The 19,416-nt window shown below is 42.6% G+C and overlaps 1 protein-coding gene across 7 annotated transcripts in view; it reads right to left on the reverse strand.

The window, feature by feature from the left end:
- The window catches only part of MARK3 (microtubule affinity regulating kinase 3), a 115,521-nt gene that overhangs the window by 9,689 nt on the left and 86,416 nt on the right, over positions 1-19,416 (reverse strand). For 6 of the 7 annotated variants that reach the window (XM_006130994.5, XM_006130993.5, XM_006130992.5 and 3 more), the window contains 2 exons: positions 13,520-13,623; positions 538-795 (listed from right to left, as the gene is read on the reverse strand). In XM_006130994.5, coding sequence (XP_006131056.2) covers positions 538-795; positions 13,520-13,623 — 362 coding nt within the window. Of the gene's footprint in view, positions 1-537; positions 796-1,466; positions 1,632-13,519; positions 13,624-19,416 lie in introns of all 7 variants that reach the window. The other variant, XM_089778343.1, reaches the window with a different exon arrangement.

Below are 19,416 nucleotides of genomic sequence, written 5' to 3' on the forward strand. Positions count from 1 at the left end.
TTGAAATTGCAGAAATGGATAAAACACATTGTTCAATTAATACAAATAGAATGGAACCCCAGGAAAATGAAGCACAGATTGGATTGCCCAAAACAGGACCATGGGTGTTCCTGGACCAGGGAGTCCTGGCTGGGAGCCCCAGTGGCAAGAGGACTTATGGCTTGGAGTCCCGCGGGGCTGGGGCTGGGGCTTACAGCAGTCCCAGTAGCAGGGCTGGGGCTGGAGACACGGCAGCTGTGGCAGCCCCAGTAGCCAGGCTGGGGCTAGGAACACAGCAGCCCTGATAGTGGGGCTCAGGCCAGCGCAGTCCGGGCTGCTGGGGCCAGAGCAGCATAGCAGGGGGGCAACTGGGGCCAGCAGCAGGGAGGGAAGGTGGTCTGGGGAGCCAGTAGCAGGGGATCTCCTCTGGTCTGGCAAATTCCTTCTTTTGGGACCAGGCAGGTCCCAAGGGTTCTGGACCTGTATTTGGAGAATAAGTAGTCCCTAAGCAGAGAGAAAGCCTTGCTATTACAACTCTTATTTTAAAACAAGCCTTACCTTCTTGTTAGTTTTGAAGTTAATTTACTAAAAAGATTAGTGGAGCCCCTGCTTCGAGTCTGTGAAAGAGGTGTTGCTTCATGTGATAGACTGGGTGAGGCAGGTGGTCCATTGTATGTAGCAGTACGTCGCTCTCTGAGCTGACCATGGAAAGTGCTACGACTGGCCGTTCCTCTTGGGAAACGAATGCGATCAGGTGTAGTTGCACTGCTAATGCTGTGAGTTGAAGCAACAGGAGTTCTTTGATCAGGAACAGTGCTATAGAAGGAAACAAAAACACACTATACAGTTTCATATTGTCTTTTAATGGAACTCCACAAAGCTCTGTAGGAAACAGTGTGTGTCTACAAATGTGCAACCATAAATTCTACAATACAGTATACTTAATCACATCCTTACATAGGCCATAACAGACGGAACAAAAAGTTACTATAGCAGATTTCAGGTTGAAATATTTTACAAAAGTGTGAGGCATAAAGGAAGCCTAAACACAAATCAGAGCATTTAGAAAAATCTAATATCGTGCAAATCAGAGGAAAATGTGCACACATGTTCACTGACATGACTGATGAAAGAAAGGAAAGGAGGAAGGACAAAAGAAAATTCCTTCCAAGTCAGGGGAAAAAATGGATAATATATAACATTACTTTCTATGCTTGTGCAGAACTGCCATTTGTGAGCATCTTAGAACTGGCCCCCCAAAAGTGTTCAATAGATGAATTTGATAATTTTAGTAATAAGAAAAAAGTATTAAATGTTCACTATGGTAAGATTATCTCTCAGACAACCTGACACACACAAAACAATATAAACAAAACTAAAAATTAGGAAACACCTTATAGAGTCTATAACAAATCTAAGACTAAAATTCCACGACACAAAGCTAAAAAGGTAAAATTTAGTTTTGTGATTATTTCAGTTTTTCTTACACAAGCCTGAAGTTATCTGTGTCATTGTTTATTGGAGGTAACATCATCTTCGTGTGCACAGAGTGTGACATGGACATCGACTTCTGATGTCGCAGCCGAATGCTGGAGAAGGAGGTGGTACAAACTGAAGCAGGGCTAGCTGCATAAGCAAACATTTCTGTCAGGCTGCGAGGGGATTTGGGTTCAGGCAGAGGTAAAAAAAACCAGCATGATGGACCAATGAAAAGTGCAAACTACCATGTATAGTGAAAAGAAAACACTTCTTCTCACAAACATCTGATTTTTGTCAAGAATATAAGTATTACCGCCACTTGAGACAAAACAATTAACTATTCTGCACTGACTAAAACAAACATGTTTTTAAACCGTCCTTTTCTATAATGTGATAAATTACGTGCATTGCCAACATTAGCTTGTTGACACCTGTCTTGACCAAGAGGTATAGGAGGCTTAGCTCTTGAAATGTTTAGTGAACTGCACCAAAGTATTGTTTAATTATATATATGTATAGTGGTGCAAGTTATATCGAATTTTTCCTATGAAAAATGCATTTTAAAAACATCCTTAACACCTTGAGGCTACGTCTAGACTGGCATGATTTTCCGCAAATGCTTTTAACAGAAAAGTTTTCCGTTAAAAGCATTTGTGGAAAAGAGCATCTAGATTGGCACGGATGCTTTTCCACAAAAGCACTTTTTGGGACTTTTGCCCGAACAGGAGCAGCATAGTATTTCTGCAAGAAGCACTGATTTCAGACAGTAGGAAGTCAGTGTTCTTGCGGAAATTCAAGTGGCCAGTGTAGACAGCTGGCAAGTTTTTCCGCAAAAGAAAAACTTGCCAGTCGAGACACAGCCTGAATGATTTTCTAATGATTGGGAATGGGGGTGAACAGTAATTCCAGGAAACTTGCTCTTCCAGAGGGACATTTTAAGAAGCCTCAACCACTATAATGGGTTGAGGACTTAATGGATAAAACACACACTTAAAGGCTTAGGATATCTATCCTGGAGTAACAAACTAATAAAACATGAATAAGCTATCCTACTGACGAGTCTGTCCTGCTACAAGGATTAGGGGTGCTGGAACGGCAGTTCAATCATCTCTGTGCAGAGCAAGGGACAGAACTATTCAAAAGTGCTTTGTACTTCAGAATCATTGAGCAGTACAGCAATTAACATTCATGCTTTGAAGGAAGGTCTATTGAACCTTGTTCAGTAAAAAGGATGGATGTCTATCATGTGGTGCCTAAGGCCAAGTCTACTCTAAAGGGGAAAGTCAAATTAAGATACATAACTACAGCTACATTAACTATGTAGTTGAAGTTGACGTATCTTAATTTGAGTTTCTGCACAAATGCTCCTGTCAGCTTCCCTTACTCCCTGAGAGGAGCAGTAGCACAGACACTCTGAGTTTGATTTAGCAGGTCTTTACTAGAGTTTAAGCTATGTGGTAAAAGATGAGCATTGTTCATGTTCAGGGAAGTAAGTAGTTACCTGGCAACAGAAATTCAAGACCTGCTGTTCCAGGTGATCAAAAGAAAAAAAGTTACATACATTCATACTGCAGAAATTCTCTTGTTACTACATACATTGGGGGCCCTGGAGTCTGTGTCATTCAGTAAAATCAGAGAAAAGATGCTGGATCAGTTTAGATAATTTGCCAACTATGGATTTAGAGATTATTATTCAGCATAGTTTGAAAAAAGTTTGAGAGTCAACCTGCCACTCATTTTTAATGGAGTTTTTTCTTATGTAAATCAGGTAATTTAAAAAAAAAAAAAGCTTTTTACTGAATGGATCTGATATGCTATTTTATCATTCCATGTTTTTGTTTATCCCCAGCATGCCTGTTTATAATCACTTCTTATTGTTAAAAACTTAATTTATAATAAGAACTCCAATCCACTTCGCCTTACATTAAAATTCCCAAACCCAGGGAGTTAGGAAATCGTAGGAGAATGAGCAGAGAGCTGCATGAGGTCTCATTAACCTTAAATAGATAAACACTTTTTAAGAGATAATAATCCTGAAACAGCTAATCATTAAATGTTCAAAACTTAATTTGTACTTTTTTTTTTAAACAAAGTAATTGTTACCCCTTTTGGGATTATTTATTATATATTTTCTCTCTAAGGACATTATGAAGCTTACCAAAACTGGGTCCTCCCCCCACACCTCCAAACAGATGCTTAATGTTTGATCCTTTTCCCTCAGAATCTTTGCCAGGATGTACCCCATCTTTGCCAGAAGTCATCTTCCTGATGCTATCATACCCTGCTGTGAGAACTGGTATGTAAGCTTGCTGCACATGCATCATGGTGGTGATTAAGTACTCTGCTCCTAACAACATGGTTTTGCAATTTTTTTTTGTGATATACTACTACTTCATAGCTATAAAAAGTCTTTATAAAAATATGCGAGGAGCTGCAAACAAACAATGTGGACACATGAACCTCAAAGTCATCTCCAGACATTTTCAACAATTCTGGCTAACTAAAATGCAATCTGGGATGTCATTCAGAGTAGGAGAAAGAATAGCTCTTTGGATGGTATTATATTTGGTCACTATATTAACAGATTACTTATTCTTAAAATATGTTGCCTGTGTCAGAACTCAATGTGTAAAAAACCCCACAAATTTGCAGTATATTGGAAAAACAGATTTTGTTAAAAAAAAAAAAAAAAAAGTCATGAAACACATTAAAACTTGTCAAGTATCAGAGGGGTAGCAGTGTTAGTCTGACTCTGCAAAAGTGAAGAGGAGTCCTGTGGCACCTTATAGACTAACAGATTTATTGGAGCATAAGCTTTCGTGGGCAAAGACCCACTTCGTCAGATTCATGAATCTGATGAAGTGGGTCTTTGCCCACAAAAGCTTATGCTTCAATAAATCTGTTAGTCTATAAAGTGCCACAAGACTCCTTGTCACATTAAAACTTGTATATATGTTCTCTTCTGTTATTAGAAGAGCTCCGCATATCCCCAGTTCTTCATCATTCACCACTAAGGATGTTAAGAGGAGGTTAATTGACTAATCATGTAGTCAAAATTTGTACTGATTACAAGATTAATTAATAAGAGAAGGTGCTCTATTCTGGCTCGTGCTGGTCCAGGAGCTACCAGCGCTGTGACTCTGCAGTTTAAATGTAGTAGGAGCTGGGCATGCAGACAGCCTGGCTCCTACTACATTTAAACTGCAGAGGCACAGTGAGGGTAGATCCCAGACCAGTGAGAGCCAGAACACTACATTTAAAATGCAGAGCCACAGCAGTTTTGGGCTGGTGTGAGCTGGGACTGAGCCAGGCTTGTTCAGTCCCAGCTTGCACTGGGTCCAGAAGCCCCTTTGTGTGGCGAACCCCAGCCATCGCGAACAGAGGCTACTCTGGCAGCAGCCCCTGTTTGCGGCAGCCTGGGCTGGCAGCAACCTCTGCCGACAGCCAGCCCAGGCACTGCAAACAGGGGTTGTTTTGATGGAGCAGCCTCTGCCCACAGTCAGCCCAGGCCGCCATGGTCAGAGGCTGCTTCGCAGCAGCCTCCCTTAACCCCCTGCTGCCTATCAGAGGCAGCAGCGCATTTGGGGTTGGGGGGGAAGGATGGCACTGCAGAGATGGTGCTGGAGGGAAATGGCTTTTAAGCTGGTCCACCCAGCACTGTCTCCTGTTCCCCCCGGCTTTGCTTGCTGCCTCTGATAGAGGCGGCGGGGGGGGGGCGGGGGGGGAGAGTGAGTAGTTGACTCAACTACTCGCTTACATCCCTATTCTCAACGTCCTCAAATATATTTCTCAACGTCCTAAAATCTTACCTAAAGTCTTTAAAGCAGTCCTCCCTCACCAATTCCTATCAGAGAAATTTCAATATGAAACCCACAAAAGCCATTTCTAATGAAACACTGAGTTCAAACAAACCAAGTTTTTGTTTCAGAATTTGTAGAGTTTGAGTTCATGGAGTTTTGAGATAAGCATGTTGGAGAGATTAAAAGAAATGAAAAAGCAGCATTTATCCTAGATTCTAGGAATATGACACTTATTGAAATCTCTGTTAAAAGATGATTCACTAAATCGGACTAGGGATGCCTCTATCAGAGAGAGGCAGGAAGTGTGGAGAGAGCAGGATCTGATGCCGGGGGAGCCGGCTTAAAAGCCAGTTCCCCCCAGCACCATCTCCGTGGGGAGAAGGGGCAGGGGTACAGTGGGGGAACTGGCAGTGCTTCCACCTTTGAAATGTAGCAAGAGCAGAGCTCTTGCTACATTTCAGAAGCAGAAGGGCTGTGGGGAGCCTGGGGTTAACTGGTCCTGTGCTCCCTGATTTTAAAATGTACAAGAGCCCCGGGAGAGCTCTTGTACATTTCAAAAGCAGAGAGTCCAGGACCAGCAAGGGACTGTGAGTCTCCCGCTGGGCAGGCTCCCTGCAGCGCTTCCACCTTTGAAAAGTAGCAAGAACTGGCAGGGCTCGCGCTACATTTCAAAGATGGAGGTGCAGTTACCAACTAATCAAATAGTTCATGCTAATTACATCGACTACTTGATTAGTTGATTATTCTAAATTTAACAACCTTAAATCAGACAAGCTTTATGTCCAAGAACAGCCCAACGAAATATATTCAGGTTTGATGCTATAGCCCTTGGTAGCAATTCTCAGATTGTGCCAATCCAAGATGTACTGCCACATATACCAAGTGTGAAATCCCTTGAATCAGAAGCAAGAATTTCCAGTTATAAAGACAAACTGTTAGCTATGTTGTGTGTTATTCTGACAAACATTAGTATTTTTAATTAATACTTATTCATCTTGCCAATTATCATGGTACCTGTTTCTATGGAACCTAATAATGAAGTTTTTATGCCATAGCTATATTCTATAACTACTAGTCCAAAATGATTTAACCAAACATCAAAAAGAGGTAAAAGCTAATGTGAAATTTCTGACATCAACAGTATAAATAATTTAATGAGGACACAAAGTAAGTCCTAATAAACTGAAGTTTGGAATAGTTTTCCTATTACATTACACTATGATCAAGAGTAGAAAATTCTGTCCCTGCTGACAGCTGCAGAAGGCAGGGCTGTTCAGCATTTTTGAAAGTGAAGATAAATGACAGAATATAAAGTATGTTTATATGAAGGTCAGTGGGGCCGATTTACAGTAAATAGGAATAAATAACCCTGTGTAACACTGACTATGGAAAAAATGAAGTCTATTAAAGCATGGTGTTATACTGAGAAAGTCAATACAAGGCAAGATAAAGGAACAATTTCTCAATAATACAGAATGAATACAGCCCTGCGAAATTCACTTCAATGAAAAACGTGCCACAGATTGCAAAATCTGGTCTTGTGTGCTTTTAATCCTCTACTATACTCATTTCACAGGGGAACATCAGATTTTCTCAAACTGGGGACCCTTACCATAGATCCCTGTAAGGTGCGTGCCTGTGTGGCCATGCACAAAAAATTCTCCGCCTGCTCACCTCCTCTGCAGAACCTCAACAGCTTTCACCTAACTGCTAGAAGTTAAGTGGGGTGGCAGGTGGCTACTCCAGCAGGTGGGGACAGCTGAGGCGGCATGGTGGGTGGCCAAGGCCTGCTCAGGGGTGGGGGGAGGCTGGGACCTGCCACATGGCAGGCAGTGGAGCCTGCTCCAGCAGGAGGGCTGAGGCCTGCCACGGCTGCATGGTGTGTGTGTGTGTGTGGTGGGGTGGGGGGGGGGGGGGGAGGGGAGCGGCACAGGAGGAACCTGATCTGGTGGCTGAGGCGGAGGCTGCTTGGCAAGCAGCTGCTCCGATGGCTGGGGCCCAGGCCATTGCTGCCCGGTTGGGCAGCTGCTCTGGCAGCTGGGGCTGAACAACAAAGCATTAATATACAGGAATGCCAGAAAAGGAACCATTTCTCCAGGCAGCCTCCATCACAGGATCTTTGAAAAGTAAATATTGTTATATTCCCCTTAAAATGCATCAGGTATCCTGTCGTGAGAGTTTACTATGAAGAACTGGATTACTATTTCCAGTAATTGTCCAGGATTCCTTTCAGTGGTGCATTATTTTTAAATCTTCCTTTGATAGACCCAACAATGCTTAGCAGGCATCTAGGACTTTTTGTTCATGGGTATGAAAGTGCTTTAGAAACTTTAATTAAGCCTCACAGCAGTTTTGCCAGACAAACGTAATTACACACATTTTAGAGGCGGGTAAAACAAAACATAAAGCTTAAATCACCTAGGGAATCAGCAGCAGTATTGGGAACAGAATGCAGGAATTCTAATACTACATTCTTGCACTAATTGCTAGATCACACTCCCTGACTCAAAGTCCTCTGCTACAACCTACAAAACAAACTCTCTCCCAGAGATGTAAGCGAGAGACCATGATTTCCAATTGTTGTTCTTCTAACCCTCACTGCCCCTGCACATGGTTCCTTTTATGATCAACGCGCTACAGATCATTATCCCACCTATGTGAGGCAAAGAGGAAAGGAAAACATGTTAGCATTCAGGTTGTCAGGGGGGAGTTAAAATAACTTACTTTAAGTCAGGCATGTCCAAAGTCCGGCCCGCGGGCCAATTGCGGCCCGTGTTCCGGTTTAATACGGCCCCACAGGTAATTTGGCAATATCTATCTTTTATGGCCCCCAACGAATCCATATGTATTGAGATGAATACATTGTAAAATCTCAGTTAATGTCAGTTGGTCTAAATCAGTTATAAATATATTTGGACACAACATGTATACTTGGTGTTATGTTCCTGTTCATATTTTTTGAACTTAAAAGTTGACAGACAACCTTTTTACCAATAATATGTAATGTACTTTACAATGTTCCTGACATATATTTCAGCTTCCTCGATTTTTTTTTTCATCTGGCCTTCATATGAAAGGCAGAGTGATTTAACACCTGTTTAGATTTGTCATGTGACGAAATGAAAAGTCATTTGCAATAAACTTTGCATAAAATAGTTAATTTGCATTTAATTTTAATGGTTCAAAGAATGTCAGGCAAAATGGTCGGCCCTCAGCATGTTCACTTCATCAAATCTGGCCCTCTTTGAAAAAAGTTTGGGCACCCCTGCTTTAAGTCAAGACTCATTTGTTCACATAGATTCCTTGCTAGTGAGCACATCTGATGCTGAGTAAAGTCAGAGTGATCCCTGGGAACAAGAACCAATTGATCGGCCAGAGCTGCTTGCGGTGCAGGGTACAGCAAATTAACAAGGGCCTTCCTTTGGACTGAGTGTGAGGTGGGACATTTTGGACTGGCATGTATGACACAGTAGCAAATGCCAAGTAAGAGCAAGCTAAGAATAACTAAACACACATGACTCTCAGTAATGCCTCGTTTCAATTTGCTACAGAAGTTTAATTTTTAGGGCATTCAGTTTTCTTATTTATTTTAAATCAGACTCGCAGCTATAAACATTAAGAGTGAAAGTATTACTTCTTTCACTAAAGGAAGAAGGGTTGATTTTTTGATCAGTTACTGATTTTACACTCCATATTCCTTTCCTCCATACTTAGCCTATAGTTAAATTTAAAGTATTGATTTTGCCCTCTTTGGCCTTCTCTCTCACATGCCCAACGCCCACCATGGTTGTGCGGAAATACCCCAAGCTCTTATATCAGGTTTTGTATATTACATTTCCTTTCTGTCACATGGCACTACATATGAATGAAATTAATTCCGACAGTAATCACAGGACTGGAAGGGAGCCTGAGAGCATCTAGTCCAGCTGGGGAAGAGAGTCTGGGAGAGGGCTATAAACAGAGGAAACTGGCTACTTAAAATCACACTGGAATCTCTTATGCCTGGAAGTTTCTTTCAAGTTAAGATCTCAAAGACCAGAATGTACTGCAGAGTGCCAGATTAAAGACTAATTAGAAAAGAAGCCTAGTAGACTCTCCAACTACTCAAGTAATGAGCTCTAGGAAGTCATGGGACAAAAAGCCACACATTTTCATATGAATTGTATAAATATTCCTAATGACTACTGTTTATGAAAGAGCTATGTAGATTATGTAGGAGCTAGATAGAGTCATGGAGGTTAGGTCCATCACTGGCTATTAGCCAGGATGGGTAGGAATGGTGTCCCTAGCCTCTGTTTCTCTGGAGGTGGGTGACAGGAGAGGGATCACATGAGGATTACCTGTTGTGATCCCTCTCTTTGGGGCATCTGGCATTGGCCACTGTCGGCAGACAGGATACTGGGCTAGATGGACCTTTGGTCTTACCTAGTATGGACATTCTTGTGTTCTTATTAAAATGCTGAAGTTACTGAATTATCAAGAAAGTGATTTAAAGATTTTTAGTAAAGGCAGATTACTACCAAACAGTTTGCAAGTGAGACAAGTAAAAATATATGTTTGGATTGACACCAGGTGGTACAACTCTAAATTGGTAAATAAATTGTTCAGAACTGTACAGTTTAGAAAATTTGGGTTGTATGCAGCATCATGCTTAAAAATAACTGTCGGAAAGACATATTTATATAATTTAAAAAGTTTTTCATTCCTTTCCTTACCTTAAATCATATTCTGAAATGAAGGCAAATCCACACAGTAACTGCAGCATGAGGGTGTGGTGGTAAACTCCTGTTCCTTTTGTTTGCCAGAGAGATCCCAAAATAGGAAACAATGGAAAGAACCCGAAGTGACAGGAGCTGCTCCCTCCTCCCCATATCAAACAAACAAAAAAAACCTGATTTGACTGGTAACCTCTCATCTCCTGCATAGTGTGACTCCTCTCAAACTTGTGGTAGAAATGTAGCCGTGTTAGTCTGGTGCAGCTGAAACAAAAAACAGGACTGTGTAGCACTTTAAAGACTAACAAGATGGTTTATTAGGTGATGCTTTCGTGGGCCAGACCCACTTCCTCAGATCAAATAGTGGAAGAAAATTGTCACAACCATATACAGGCAGTCCCTGAGTTACACGGATCCGACTTATGTCGGATCCGCAGTTACGAACGGGGATTTTCTCGCCCCGGAGGACTGGAGCGGCGGGACGCCTGGTCCCGCCGCCCGCCTCCTCCAGGGCGAGAAAAGCTGCTCCCCGTCTCCCTGGTCTGCTGGGGGAGCCAGCAGACCAGGGAGACGGGGAGCAAAGCAGGTCCGGCCGGGTCCTCCGTGGCTTTGCTCAGCATCTCCCTGGTCTGCAGACCAGGGAGACGCTGAGCAAAGCCGCGGAGGACCCGGGCCGGACCGCGGCGCTGATCTGGAAGCCCCGCCGCTTTGCTCCGCGTCTCCCTGGTTTGCTGGGGGGGGGGGGGGGGGACGCAGCTAGTGCCTCCCCGCCAGCAGACTAGGGAGACGTGGAGCAAAGCCCGGGGCCTGTGGCAGAGCAGGTGGGGCACTGCCGGTTGGTCCCGCAGCACCGCTCCTTGGCGCTACTGGACCAACCCGGCAGCACCCCAGCTGCTATGCCCCAGGCGTCCTGATTCAGCCGCTGCTGATCAGTTTCAGCAGCGGCTGAATCAGGACGCCTGGGGAAGAGCAGCTGGGGTGCTGCTGGGTTGGTCCAGTAGCGCCAAGGAGCTGCCACGCTACTGGACCAACTCAGCAGCACCCGAGCTGCTCTGCCCCAGGCGTCCCCAAGTTAGCCGCTGCTGAAACTGACCAGCGGCTGACTACAGGAAGCCCAAGGCAGAGTTGCTCTGCCCCGGGCTTCCTGGAATCAGCTGCTGATCAGTTTCAGCAGCAGCTGACTTAGGGACGCTTGGGGCTCTTAAGTTGAATCTGTATGGGTATGTCTACACTACCCTCCTAGTTCGAACTAGGAGGGTAATGTATGCATACCGCACTTGCTAATGAAGCCCGGGATTTGAATTTCCCGGGCTTCATTAGCATAAGCGGGGAGCCGCCATTTTTAAATCCCCGCTGCTTCGAACCCCGTGCAGCGCGGCTACACGGGGCTCGAACTAGGTAGTTCGGACTAGGGTGCCTATTCCGAACTACCGGTACACCTCGTTTCACGGGGTTCGAAGCAGCGGGGATTTAAAAATGGCGGCTCCCCGCTTATGCTAATGAAGCCCGGGAAATTCAAATCCCGGGCTTCATTAGCAAGTGCGGTATGCATACATTACCCCGCTAGTTCGAACTAGCGGGGTAGTGTAGACATACCCCATGTAAGTCAGAACTGGTGTCCAGATTCAGCCGCTGTTGAAACTGATCAGTTTCAGCAGCGGCTGAATCTGGATGCCAGTTCTGACTTACATACAGATTCAACTTAAGAACAAATCTACAGTCCCTATCTTGTACGTAACCCGGTGTCTGCCTGTATACCAAAGGATACAAATAAAAAAAATGAACTCACATGAAAAGGACAAATCAAATTTCAGAACAGAAGGGGGATGGGGGGGGGGGAGGTAAATGTCTGCGAGCTAATGATATTAGAGATGATAATTGGGGAAGCTATCTTTGTAATGGGTAAGATAATTAGCGTCTTTATTCAAATTTGAGTGTAAAGTGTCGAATTTAAGCATGAATGACAGTTCAGAGGATTCTCTTTGAAGAGAAGTCTTAAAAGGTCTTTGAAGCAGGATGCAGGTAATCAAGTCGTTGAGACAATGTCCTTTCTGGTTGAAATGGCAAGAAACTGTTTTTTCTTTGTGATCCTGTCTGATATCTGTTTTGTGGGCATTGATCTTTTGGCGAAGTGTCTGAGATGTTTGTCCAATGTACATAGCAGACGGACACTTTCGGCACATGATTGCATAAATTATATTTCTGGATGCGCAGGAATATGTGTTCTTGTCCTTTTCATATGTGTTCATTTTTTTTTATTTGTATCCTTTGGTATATATGGTTGTGACAATTTTCTTCCACTATTTGATCTGAGGAAGTGGGTCTGGCCCACGAAAGCTCATCACCTATTAAACCATCTTATTAGTCTTTAAAGTGCTACACAGTCCTGTTTTTTGTTTCCTCTCAAACTTGATATTCACCTGTTTCAGGGAGTTCTATATTTCAGTCAAATTCTGTCCACCAGGCTCGGACTACACTACAGTTACATTGATAAAAACCAGCTCATGTCAACCTAATTACGTCAGTGTCTCCCACTACACCAACGCAACATCACCTCCATGATCGGAGAGACGCTTTGCTTCCTTTCAGTCTCATTTGTTCAACAACTTGCCAGAGATTGTAGCCACCTATAGGGCAGAATCATACAACTATAACTAACTGCTGCAAGTTTCAAATTCAATTGGATGTAGTTAAAATTCACTCCAATTCCTGATAGAGAAACACAGTTAACTCCCTACCTGGTAGTTTCTGAAACTAGTGAATCTCCAGGCAGCACCATAACTGAGGACTGAGCTGGGTTTCTGACTAGCACTCAAGCCAATAAAGAAATCTCATGCCTTCCAAATATTCTACTTGACAATCTGCTTCTGTGGTGAAGGGGATGCTCATACAGATATGTTCCTCTTCCTTTGCCCCCCCCCCTCTATCTTTGACAGGATAGGTTTACGTTACATTTTAATGTTTCAGGTATACCTGGGGCCTGCAAGCTCTTCTGAGTAAGTAACAGGCCTCAATCACAGGCCTCACTCATTCTGTTACCTGGTCAGACAGAAGGTAGCTTTTCTAACGTAAATTGGTAATATTCTAAAAGTATGACATTACAATGTGATGATAGCGAGCACAGCAGAGACTGGAATACGTACCAACAGAGCACACCATTTTTGTTGGGCCTCTAATACAGAAGCCTTTCTATAATTTTCAAAAACTAAACTACTTTTACTGTAACAGAGCAGTTTTTTTTGTCCAAGTGCCCAGAAGAATGACTGAATGATTCAAGTTGTAACCAGTGTACACAGGCTATCCAACCATGGAACACATGTCCAGGGTCTATAAATTAATGCTATACATTTTTGGGAACCTTAGAATACTTCTTGTCTACGCACTGCAGAAGCAAGTTCTTGCAAGTCTCCACGAGCTGCAGATTTGTATTTACCTTTTAGAGAAAAATATAACCCTTTATGATATTGATTAATTTTGAATCACAAACTATAACTTTATCAAAGAATAAGATAACAAGTACATATTTTTCTGAGAGAAATTTCATACCTGTTCTCCTTGCCATTTTGGATTACTGAATGTCTATCTGCAGTAGTTCTCTCACTACAAACGTATGTATTCCGTCGTGTCATTGCCCCAGGTGCAGTGTTATTCTACAATTAAAGACACAATGTGAGTTAATCCATCCAAAAACTGTGCAAAACTTCAAGGCAAAATCAATATCAACAATATACAAAGACCTTATTTTCCTTAAATTTATACCATAACTTTTTTTGCAGCTTACAGTAAATACCTTATATTGATTTGCTTCCAAATTAGGTAAGATGAACAGAAATAACTTTTACCTATGGTTACTGCTACAAATATTGATATAAATAAAAATTAGAATTTTATGGAAGAAAATCTAGGGGTGTGTCTAGACTACAGGGATTTTTTTAAAAAAGTGGCCTTTTTTTGAAAAATCTTTACCTGCGGCTAGACTGCCACCGTGATCTATCAACAGTAAATCAAAAGAACGTGGCGGTTTTATCGACCGTAGAAAACCTCGTTTTACGAGGAATAACGCCTTTTTTGAAAGTGCTCTTTTGAAAAAAGGTGCTATGTAATGCAAACTGTGCTTTTTCAAAAGAGAGCATTCAGACTGCTTGGGTGCTCTCTTTCAAAAAAGGCTTGTAGTCTAGATGTACCCTAGATGTGTAGTTCCTTTACCAGATATCCTTAAAAAGGTATTTTATTACTTTTTGAATGTGGAAGTTATTCCCCCCGCCCCCACCACCATTTTCTTGAAATAATATCAACTGCCCTAACAAGTTAACTGATGAGAAAAGCAAGGAGTCTAAAATTTCAAATATAAACACACTCAAAAACATTAGACCGAAGACAAATCATGGGCTACTTAAAATGACAATGAAGACCTTAAAGGGGGATAAAGAAACAGACTTAATTACTTTGCTTCTGTCTTTGTAGAGGAAGTGTGTGCCCAACTTAGTTAATTTTCCAGGAATGAATGAGGAGCTAGGTAGTGCACCAGTAAAATATATAATTAAAAGTTAGATGCAGTTAATGCAGAAAAAGCATGAGAGCCAGATAAATATGAACCCATAGATTTTTTTAAAAAGCAAGTAAACTGGTGAATCCGATTCCCTTTTTCCCACCCTGGTTCACCGAATTTCAGACAAATTCTGTAGGACTGGAAAATAAAAATAAATCCATTACTGGGTTTTATTTTGTTTTTTAAAAAAGATTGAGGGACAAAGCATGATGCAAGAGAGGTTACTGAATTTAATCATCCATTGCTGGGAAAAATCAGCTTAAGGGATGAAAAATCTGAGGGGTAGCTGTATCTGCAAAAACATTATATACACTTCTGCCTCTGTTACACACACTCCAATTCATCTAATGATGTGGGTTTTACTCCTACAAAAGTGTATGACCTAATAAATATTATTTAAAACGTTTTTACCCCGTTTCTCTATTTAAAATATTCGAGGTGGCTTATTCTCTAAGGCTTGGTCAACACTAGGAGTTTAGATTGAATTTAGCTACTTAAGGTCCACTTTCTAAACAGAGTTCACACTACACCAAGGCGGTTCTGTAGACTTTAAAGGCCACTGAAGTCTATTTTGGTACTCCTGCTTTTCATGAGGAGTAACACAAAATTCGAACTGGCACAGTAGTGCAGACCAACAGAGAAAGTTGAGGTTCTTGGCCTCTGCGAAGCCTCTCAGAGTGTCCCACTATGACCAGATCTTGCACTTCATGTGAACAGGAAAAGGGCCTTTCGGCTCACTTGGTAGTTTTGAGATGGAAGACGAATCTTCACAAGGTGGCTGGAACTATTTTTCATACAGAAAAGTTTTCAATCTATTGGCGCGGTCGCGGTGTGCTCTGGCTGTAAGATTTGAGCAATAAGCACACTTTTGTGTCTGATGGGCTTCTCCCAGACACTTTATGCACAAGGCATGATTGTCAGAGATGGGCATAGCATCTTGGCAAGCGGTTGAAGCCGCAGGATCCAGACATGAGGCGAGAACAAAGATCGGAAGGCCGATGAAGAAAAAATTTTTGGGGGAGGTGTTACAAGGTTGGGGGAGACAAAACTTGTAATGATGAGGAAAACAGAGGGAATCGAATACTTTTTCACGTTTCTTTTGTTGAAACGGGCAAGAAAAGGAGCTCTGTCTGCTGCTGAGGTTTTAGGCTCCACAATGCATCTCCTGCAAGTGTGCCCTTGTCACTTTTTGTTACAGTGGGAACAGTAGGCAGCTTGCTGCTTATTCTCCTAGCTGCAGCAGCTGTCCATCTTGCACAAATCCACAGGCAAAAAAGGACAAGAGAAGGCATGTTCAAGGAGTCAATGTAGTGGAGGAATACGTTCCTGGAGGAGATGCAGATGGAGGGATAGGAGAGGATAGTGGAGGGAAGAAGAAAGCGTGCAGGGAACAGCGAGTGAAGTATTAGGAGAATATCTTGAAGCAACAGGAGAACATTTTCATCCCTGACTGCTGGGATGCAGCGCCTGGCCTGGAGAGGAACCCCACTCCATTCCACTCCGTGAAGAACTACATTCCCTCCTCATCCAGTTCCATAGTGTCCATCCTGCAGGAGACCCAATACACAGAGGAGGGAGAGCTCAAGGGCAGCTTCATACTTATCTTCCAGGGACTTGGGAGGCAAAAGGCTGTCATCCTCACATTTCTAATCCCCCCTGCTTCAGTCCCACCACGGACTGCTTTTTTGTCCCTGCTATCGTCCCTAAATTAAAACATATTATTTCTAAACAATACTCTATTGCTTGCATTGCGAGGGTGGGATGGGGAATTGCAGGCAAACACACTGAATGCAGGGGCATCTTGGTTCAGAGCAAGGTGCATGACTCTCAAAACTGACCATTCATAAAACTTTCAAATCCTCACTGATTTGCACTGTCCCATGCTGTGCTCTCCTTATTGCCCTGGTATCTGGTTGATCAAAATCTCTGGCTAGGCGCCCTGCCTCAGCCTCCCACCCTGCCAGATAAGGTTTCCCCTTGCTCTCAAATATTATGGAGCACACAGCAGGTGGCCACCACAAAGGGAATGTTGGGTTTGCCGAGGTCCAACCTAGTTAGTAGACTCCTAAACCTTGCCTTAAATGCCCAAAAGCACAAACTGTATCTGTGCCCCATTCTACACTTGTTTAGCCTGTAGTTGAATTGCTCCTTACTGTGGACCAGGCTGTCTGAATACAGCTTCATGAGCCATGGGAGCAAGGAGTAAGCTGGGTAATCAAAGATCCCTATTAGCATTTCCACCTCTCCGATTCTAATTTTCCAGTCTGGGAAAAAAGTTCCAATGTGCATTTTTTTGAAGAGGAAGGAGTTCCAATGTGTGCGTCATGTACCTTTACTGGCCATCCCATGTTGATATCAGTGAAATGGCCCTGGTGATCCACCAGTGCCTGCAGCACCATCAAGAAATACCCCTTGCAGTTTATGTACTCCTTGGTAAGGTGGTTGGGTACCAAGAGGGGGATGTGCATTCTATCTATCACCCCACCACAGTTAGGGAACCCTATCACAGGAAAGCCATCCAATATGGTATCCACGTTTCCCACAATCACAATCTGAATTAATTCCCAATTGACTAGTAGCTGTCTGGTGTTGCAAGCTTCCACAGAGCAACTGCCACGCATTTCTCCTCTGTCAGAGCGGGTCTCATTCAGGTGTTCCTGCCTTCACAGCAAGGGAAAGCCATTTGCAAAGTTCCAGGGAAGTGGCCTTACACATTTGAAAGTTTTGCAGTGACTGCTGATCAACCCATACCGCAGCACTATGCGGTCCCACCAGTCTGTGCTTGCATGATGGCACCAGAACTGGAATTCTGCTGTTTCCAAAGGATTGAATGCTGGCTGCGTTTCCAATGGCTTATCTGTACAGCATGCCCATGGCACCCCGAGACAGAGGAGATTCCTCCTCATCCTCTTTTTGATGGAGTGACATGCTTACATGCTCAAAATACTGCACCATTAGTCACAGCAAGGTATACATCAACATCACAATGGTTTGATAGAAAACTGGATCCACGAAGGGAGGAGGGCATGCTCACACTGCTATGTCGTCTATGTGGGTGACTAGGGCCAAAAAGGGAACAAAAAGACTGTTTCCCATTGATCTCAAGCCGGGGGGGGGGGGGGGGAAGAAGAGCGGATTATGGAACGCTGATAATCAACTCAACTACATGACGCACACTGTTTGTCCTAGCATGCACCAGGAGCATAACCCTGAATGTGAAACAGTACAGGCACTGTGGGATAGCTACCCACAGTGCATCACTCTCAAAGCTGACTGGAGTCTCCCTGATGGGGATTCGCTACTTCAATCTGCAATGACTTGCATGCAGTAGGCATGCTGACCTTCAACTTCGCAAAATCTGGTGACTAGAAATCAACCTTAGTTGATTTGACCTTATCTCGTAGTGTAGACATGGCCTAAGGTGTCTCAGGACTTCTCGTTGTTTTAGCTAAAGGGATGTTATCAGTAAACATCTGTAGATACCCAAGTCAATTATGGATTGACTGGCAGTAAGAATTTAGGAAAAGGACAAGTGCTTAACTAACCTGTTATTCTTTGAAGATTTACTGCTGTGGTAGACAAGCAAAACAATGAATTTTTAAAAAAAATTTGAGCCATGGTTCCACATAAAAAGTAATGACTACAATAGTGTGTCATGGAATAAAGTGTAAAAAGATATTGAGGAAAAACAGGCCTACGAGAAAAAGGCAAACAGTAGCCACTGACAAACTTTTCAAGTTGAAAGAGGTTCCAGTAAAAAATCTCTCATTTTCTAGGAGACACAGCTCCCTTTGCCTCTCTCAAAGTTCTAATACACATCAGTTATAATCAGGGTCCAAATTCCTCAATGCCACAGCTGCAGAATATACCAAAAATCTTTCTTCAGCACTGTACACTTGAAACCAAGGTCTCTTTTTAAGCAAATTTCTAGAACTTGCTGTTGCAAATTTTAAAAACTTGAAATGCTTATAAGCTGATGCAGAGTCACATGCCTGAGCCTGCCAGAAGCCTGAAATAACAGCTCTAAATATGAACAGTCACCATTAATTTGAAGGGGGTGTTAATGTTCATTATTATTAAGCTTAAAAGTTAACACTGCATTAACTTACTAAACATTGTAGGCAAAATAGCCAGCTGTTAGTGTGCTGGAGTCAGAAAAATCCATGGCATGGTGAGAGATGAAAAATTGAGGGGAAATGTAAAGTTGAATTTAACATCAGATTAAGCAACAAATTGAGAAATGAATTAAATGTGAAAATGAAAATCTGGAACAATTTTTATCTAAATCTGTAGGAAAACCTCTAGTTTCTGGAGCAATCCAGGACAGCAGACAAGAGGCCTTGCTATAGAATTTGGGTCAAGTTTCTACAGAGTACATAGGGCATCACTTATAATATATACTGACTTCAGTGGGAATTTGCCTGTAAAAAGACCGTAGGTATCTGCCAATGCATTTTACACATACATGCATATGAAAATGAAAACTGTGAGCTAAGCAACCTTATGATGCATTAAACTCATTAGTCAATATAGAAGATTGTAACAGCACTATTAATTTGGCAACATTGCATACTGTATGATATACATTTTATGGCACAATAATTTAATGAACTTAATGGTGTCAACATGCATCTGACAAAGTGGGTCTCTGCCCACGAAAGCTTATGCTCCAATAAATCTGTTAGTCTATAAAGGTGCCACGAGACTCCTTGTCACTTTTGCAGATTCAGACTAACACGGCTACCCCTCTGATACTTAACTATTTTTTTTGAGTCTTGATGTCAGGGTTACTCAACTTTGGAAGCCCCGGGGCCCATAATGATACTAAAAGCACATGCCGCCACTCAAGTGTGTTTACATATAAATGTAAATATATATGCAAATAGCTTCTTTC

This window comes from Pelodiscus sinensis, chromosome 5 (assembly GCF_052426305.1).
Source record: "Pelodiscus sinensis isolate ZL-2025 chromosome 5, ASM5242630v1, whole genome shotgun sequence".
NCBI classification, from domain to species: Eukaryota; Metazoa; Chordata; order Testudines; family Trionychidae; genus Pelodiscus; species Pelodiscus sinensis.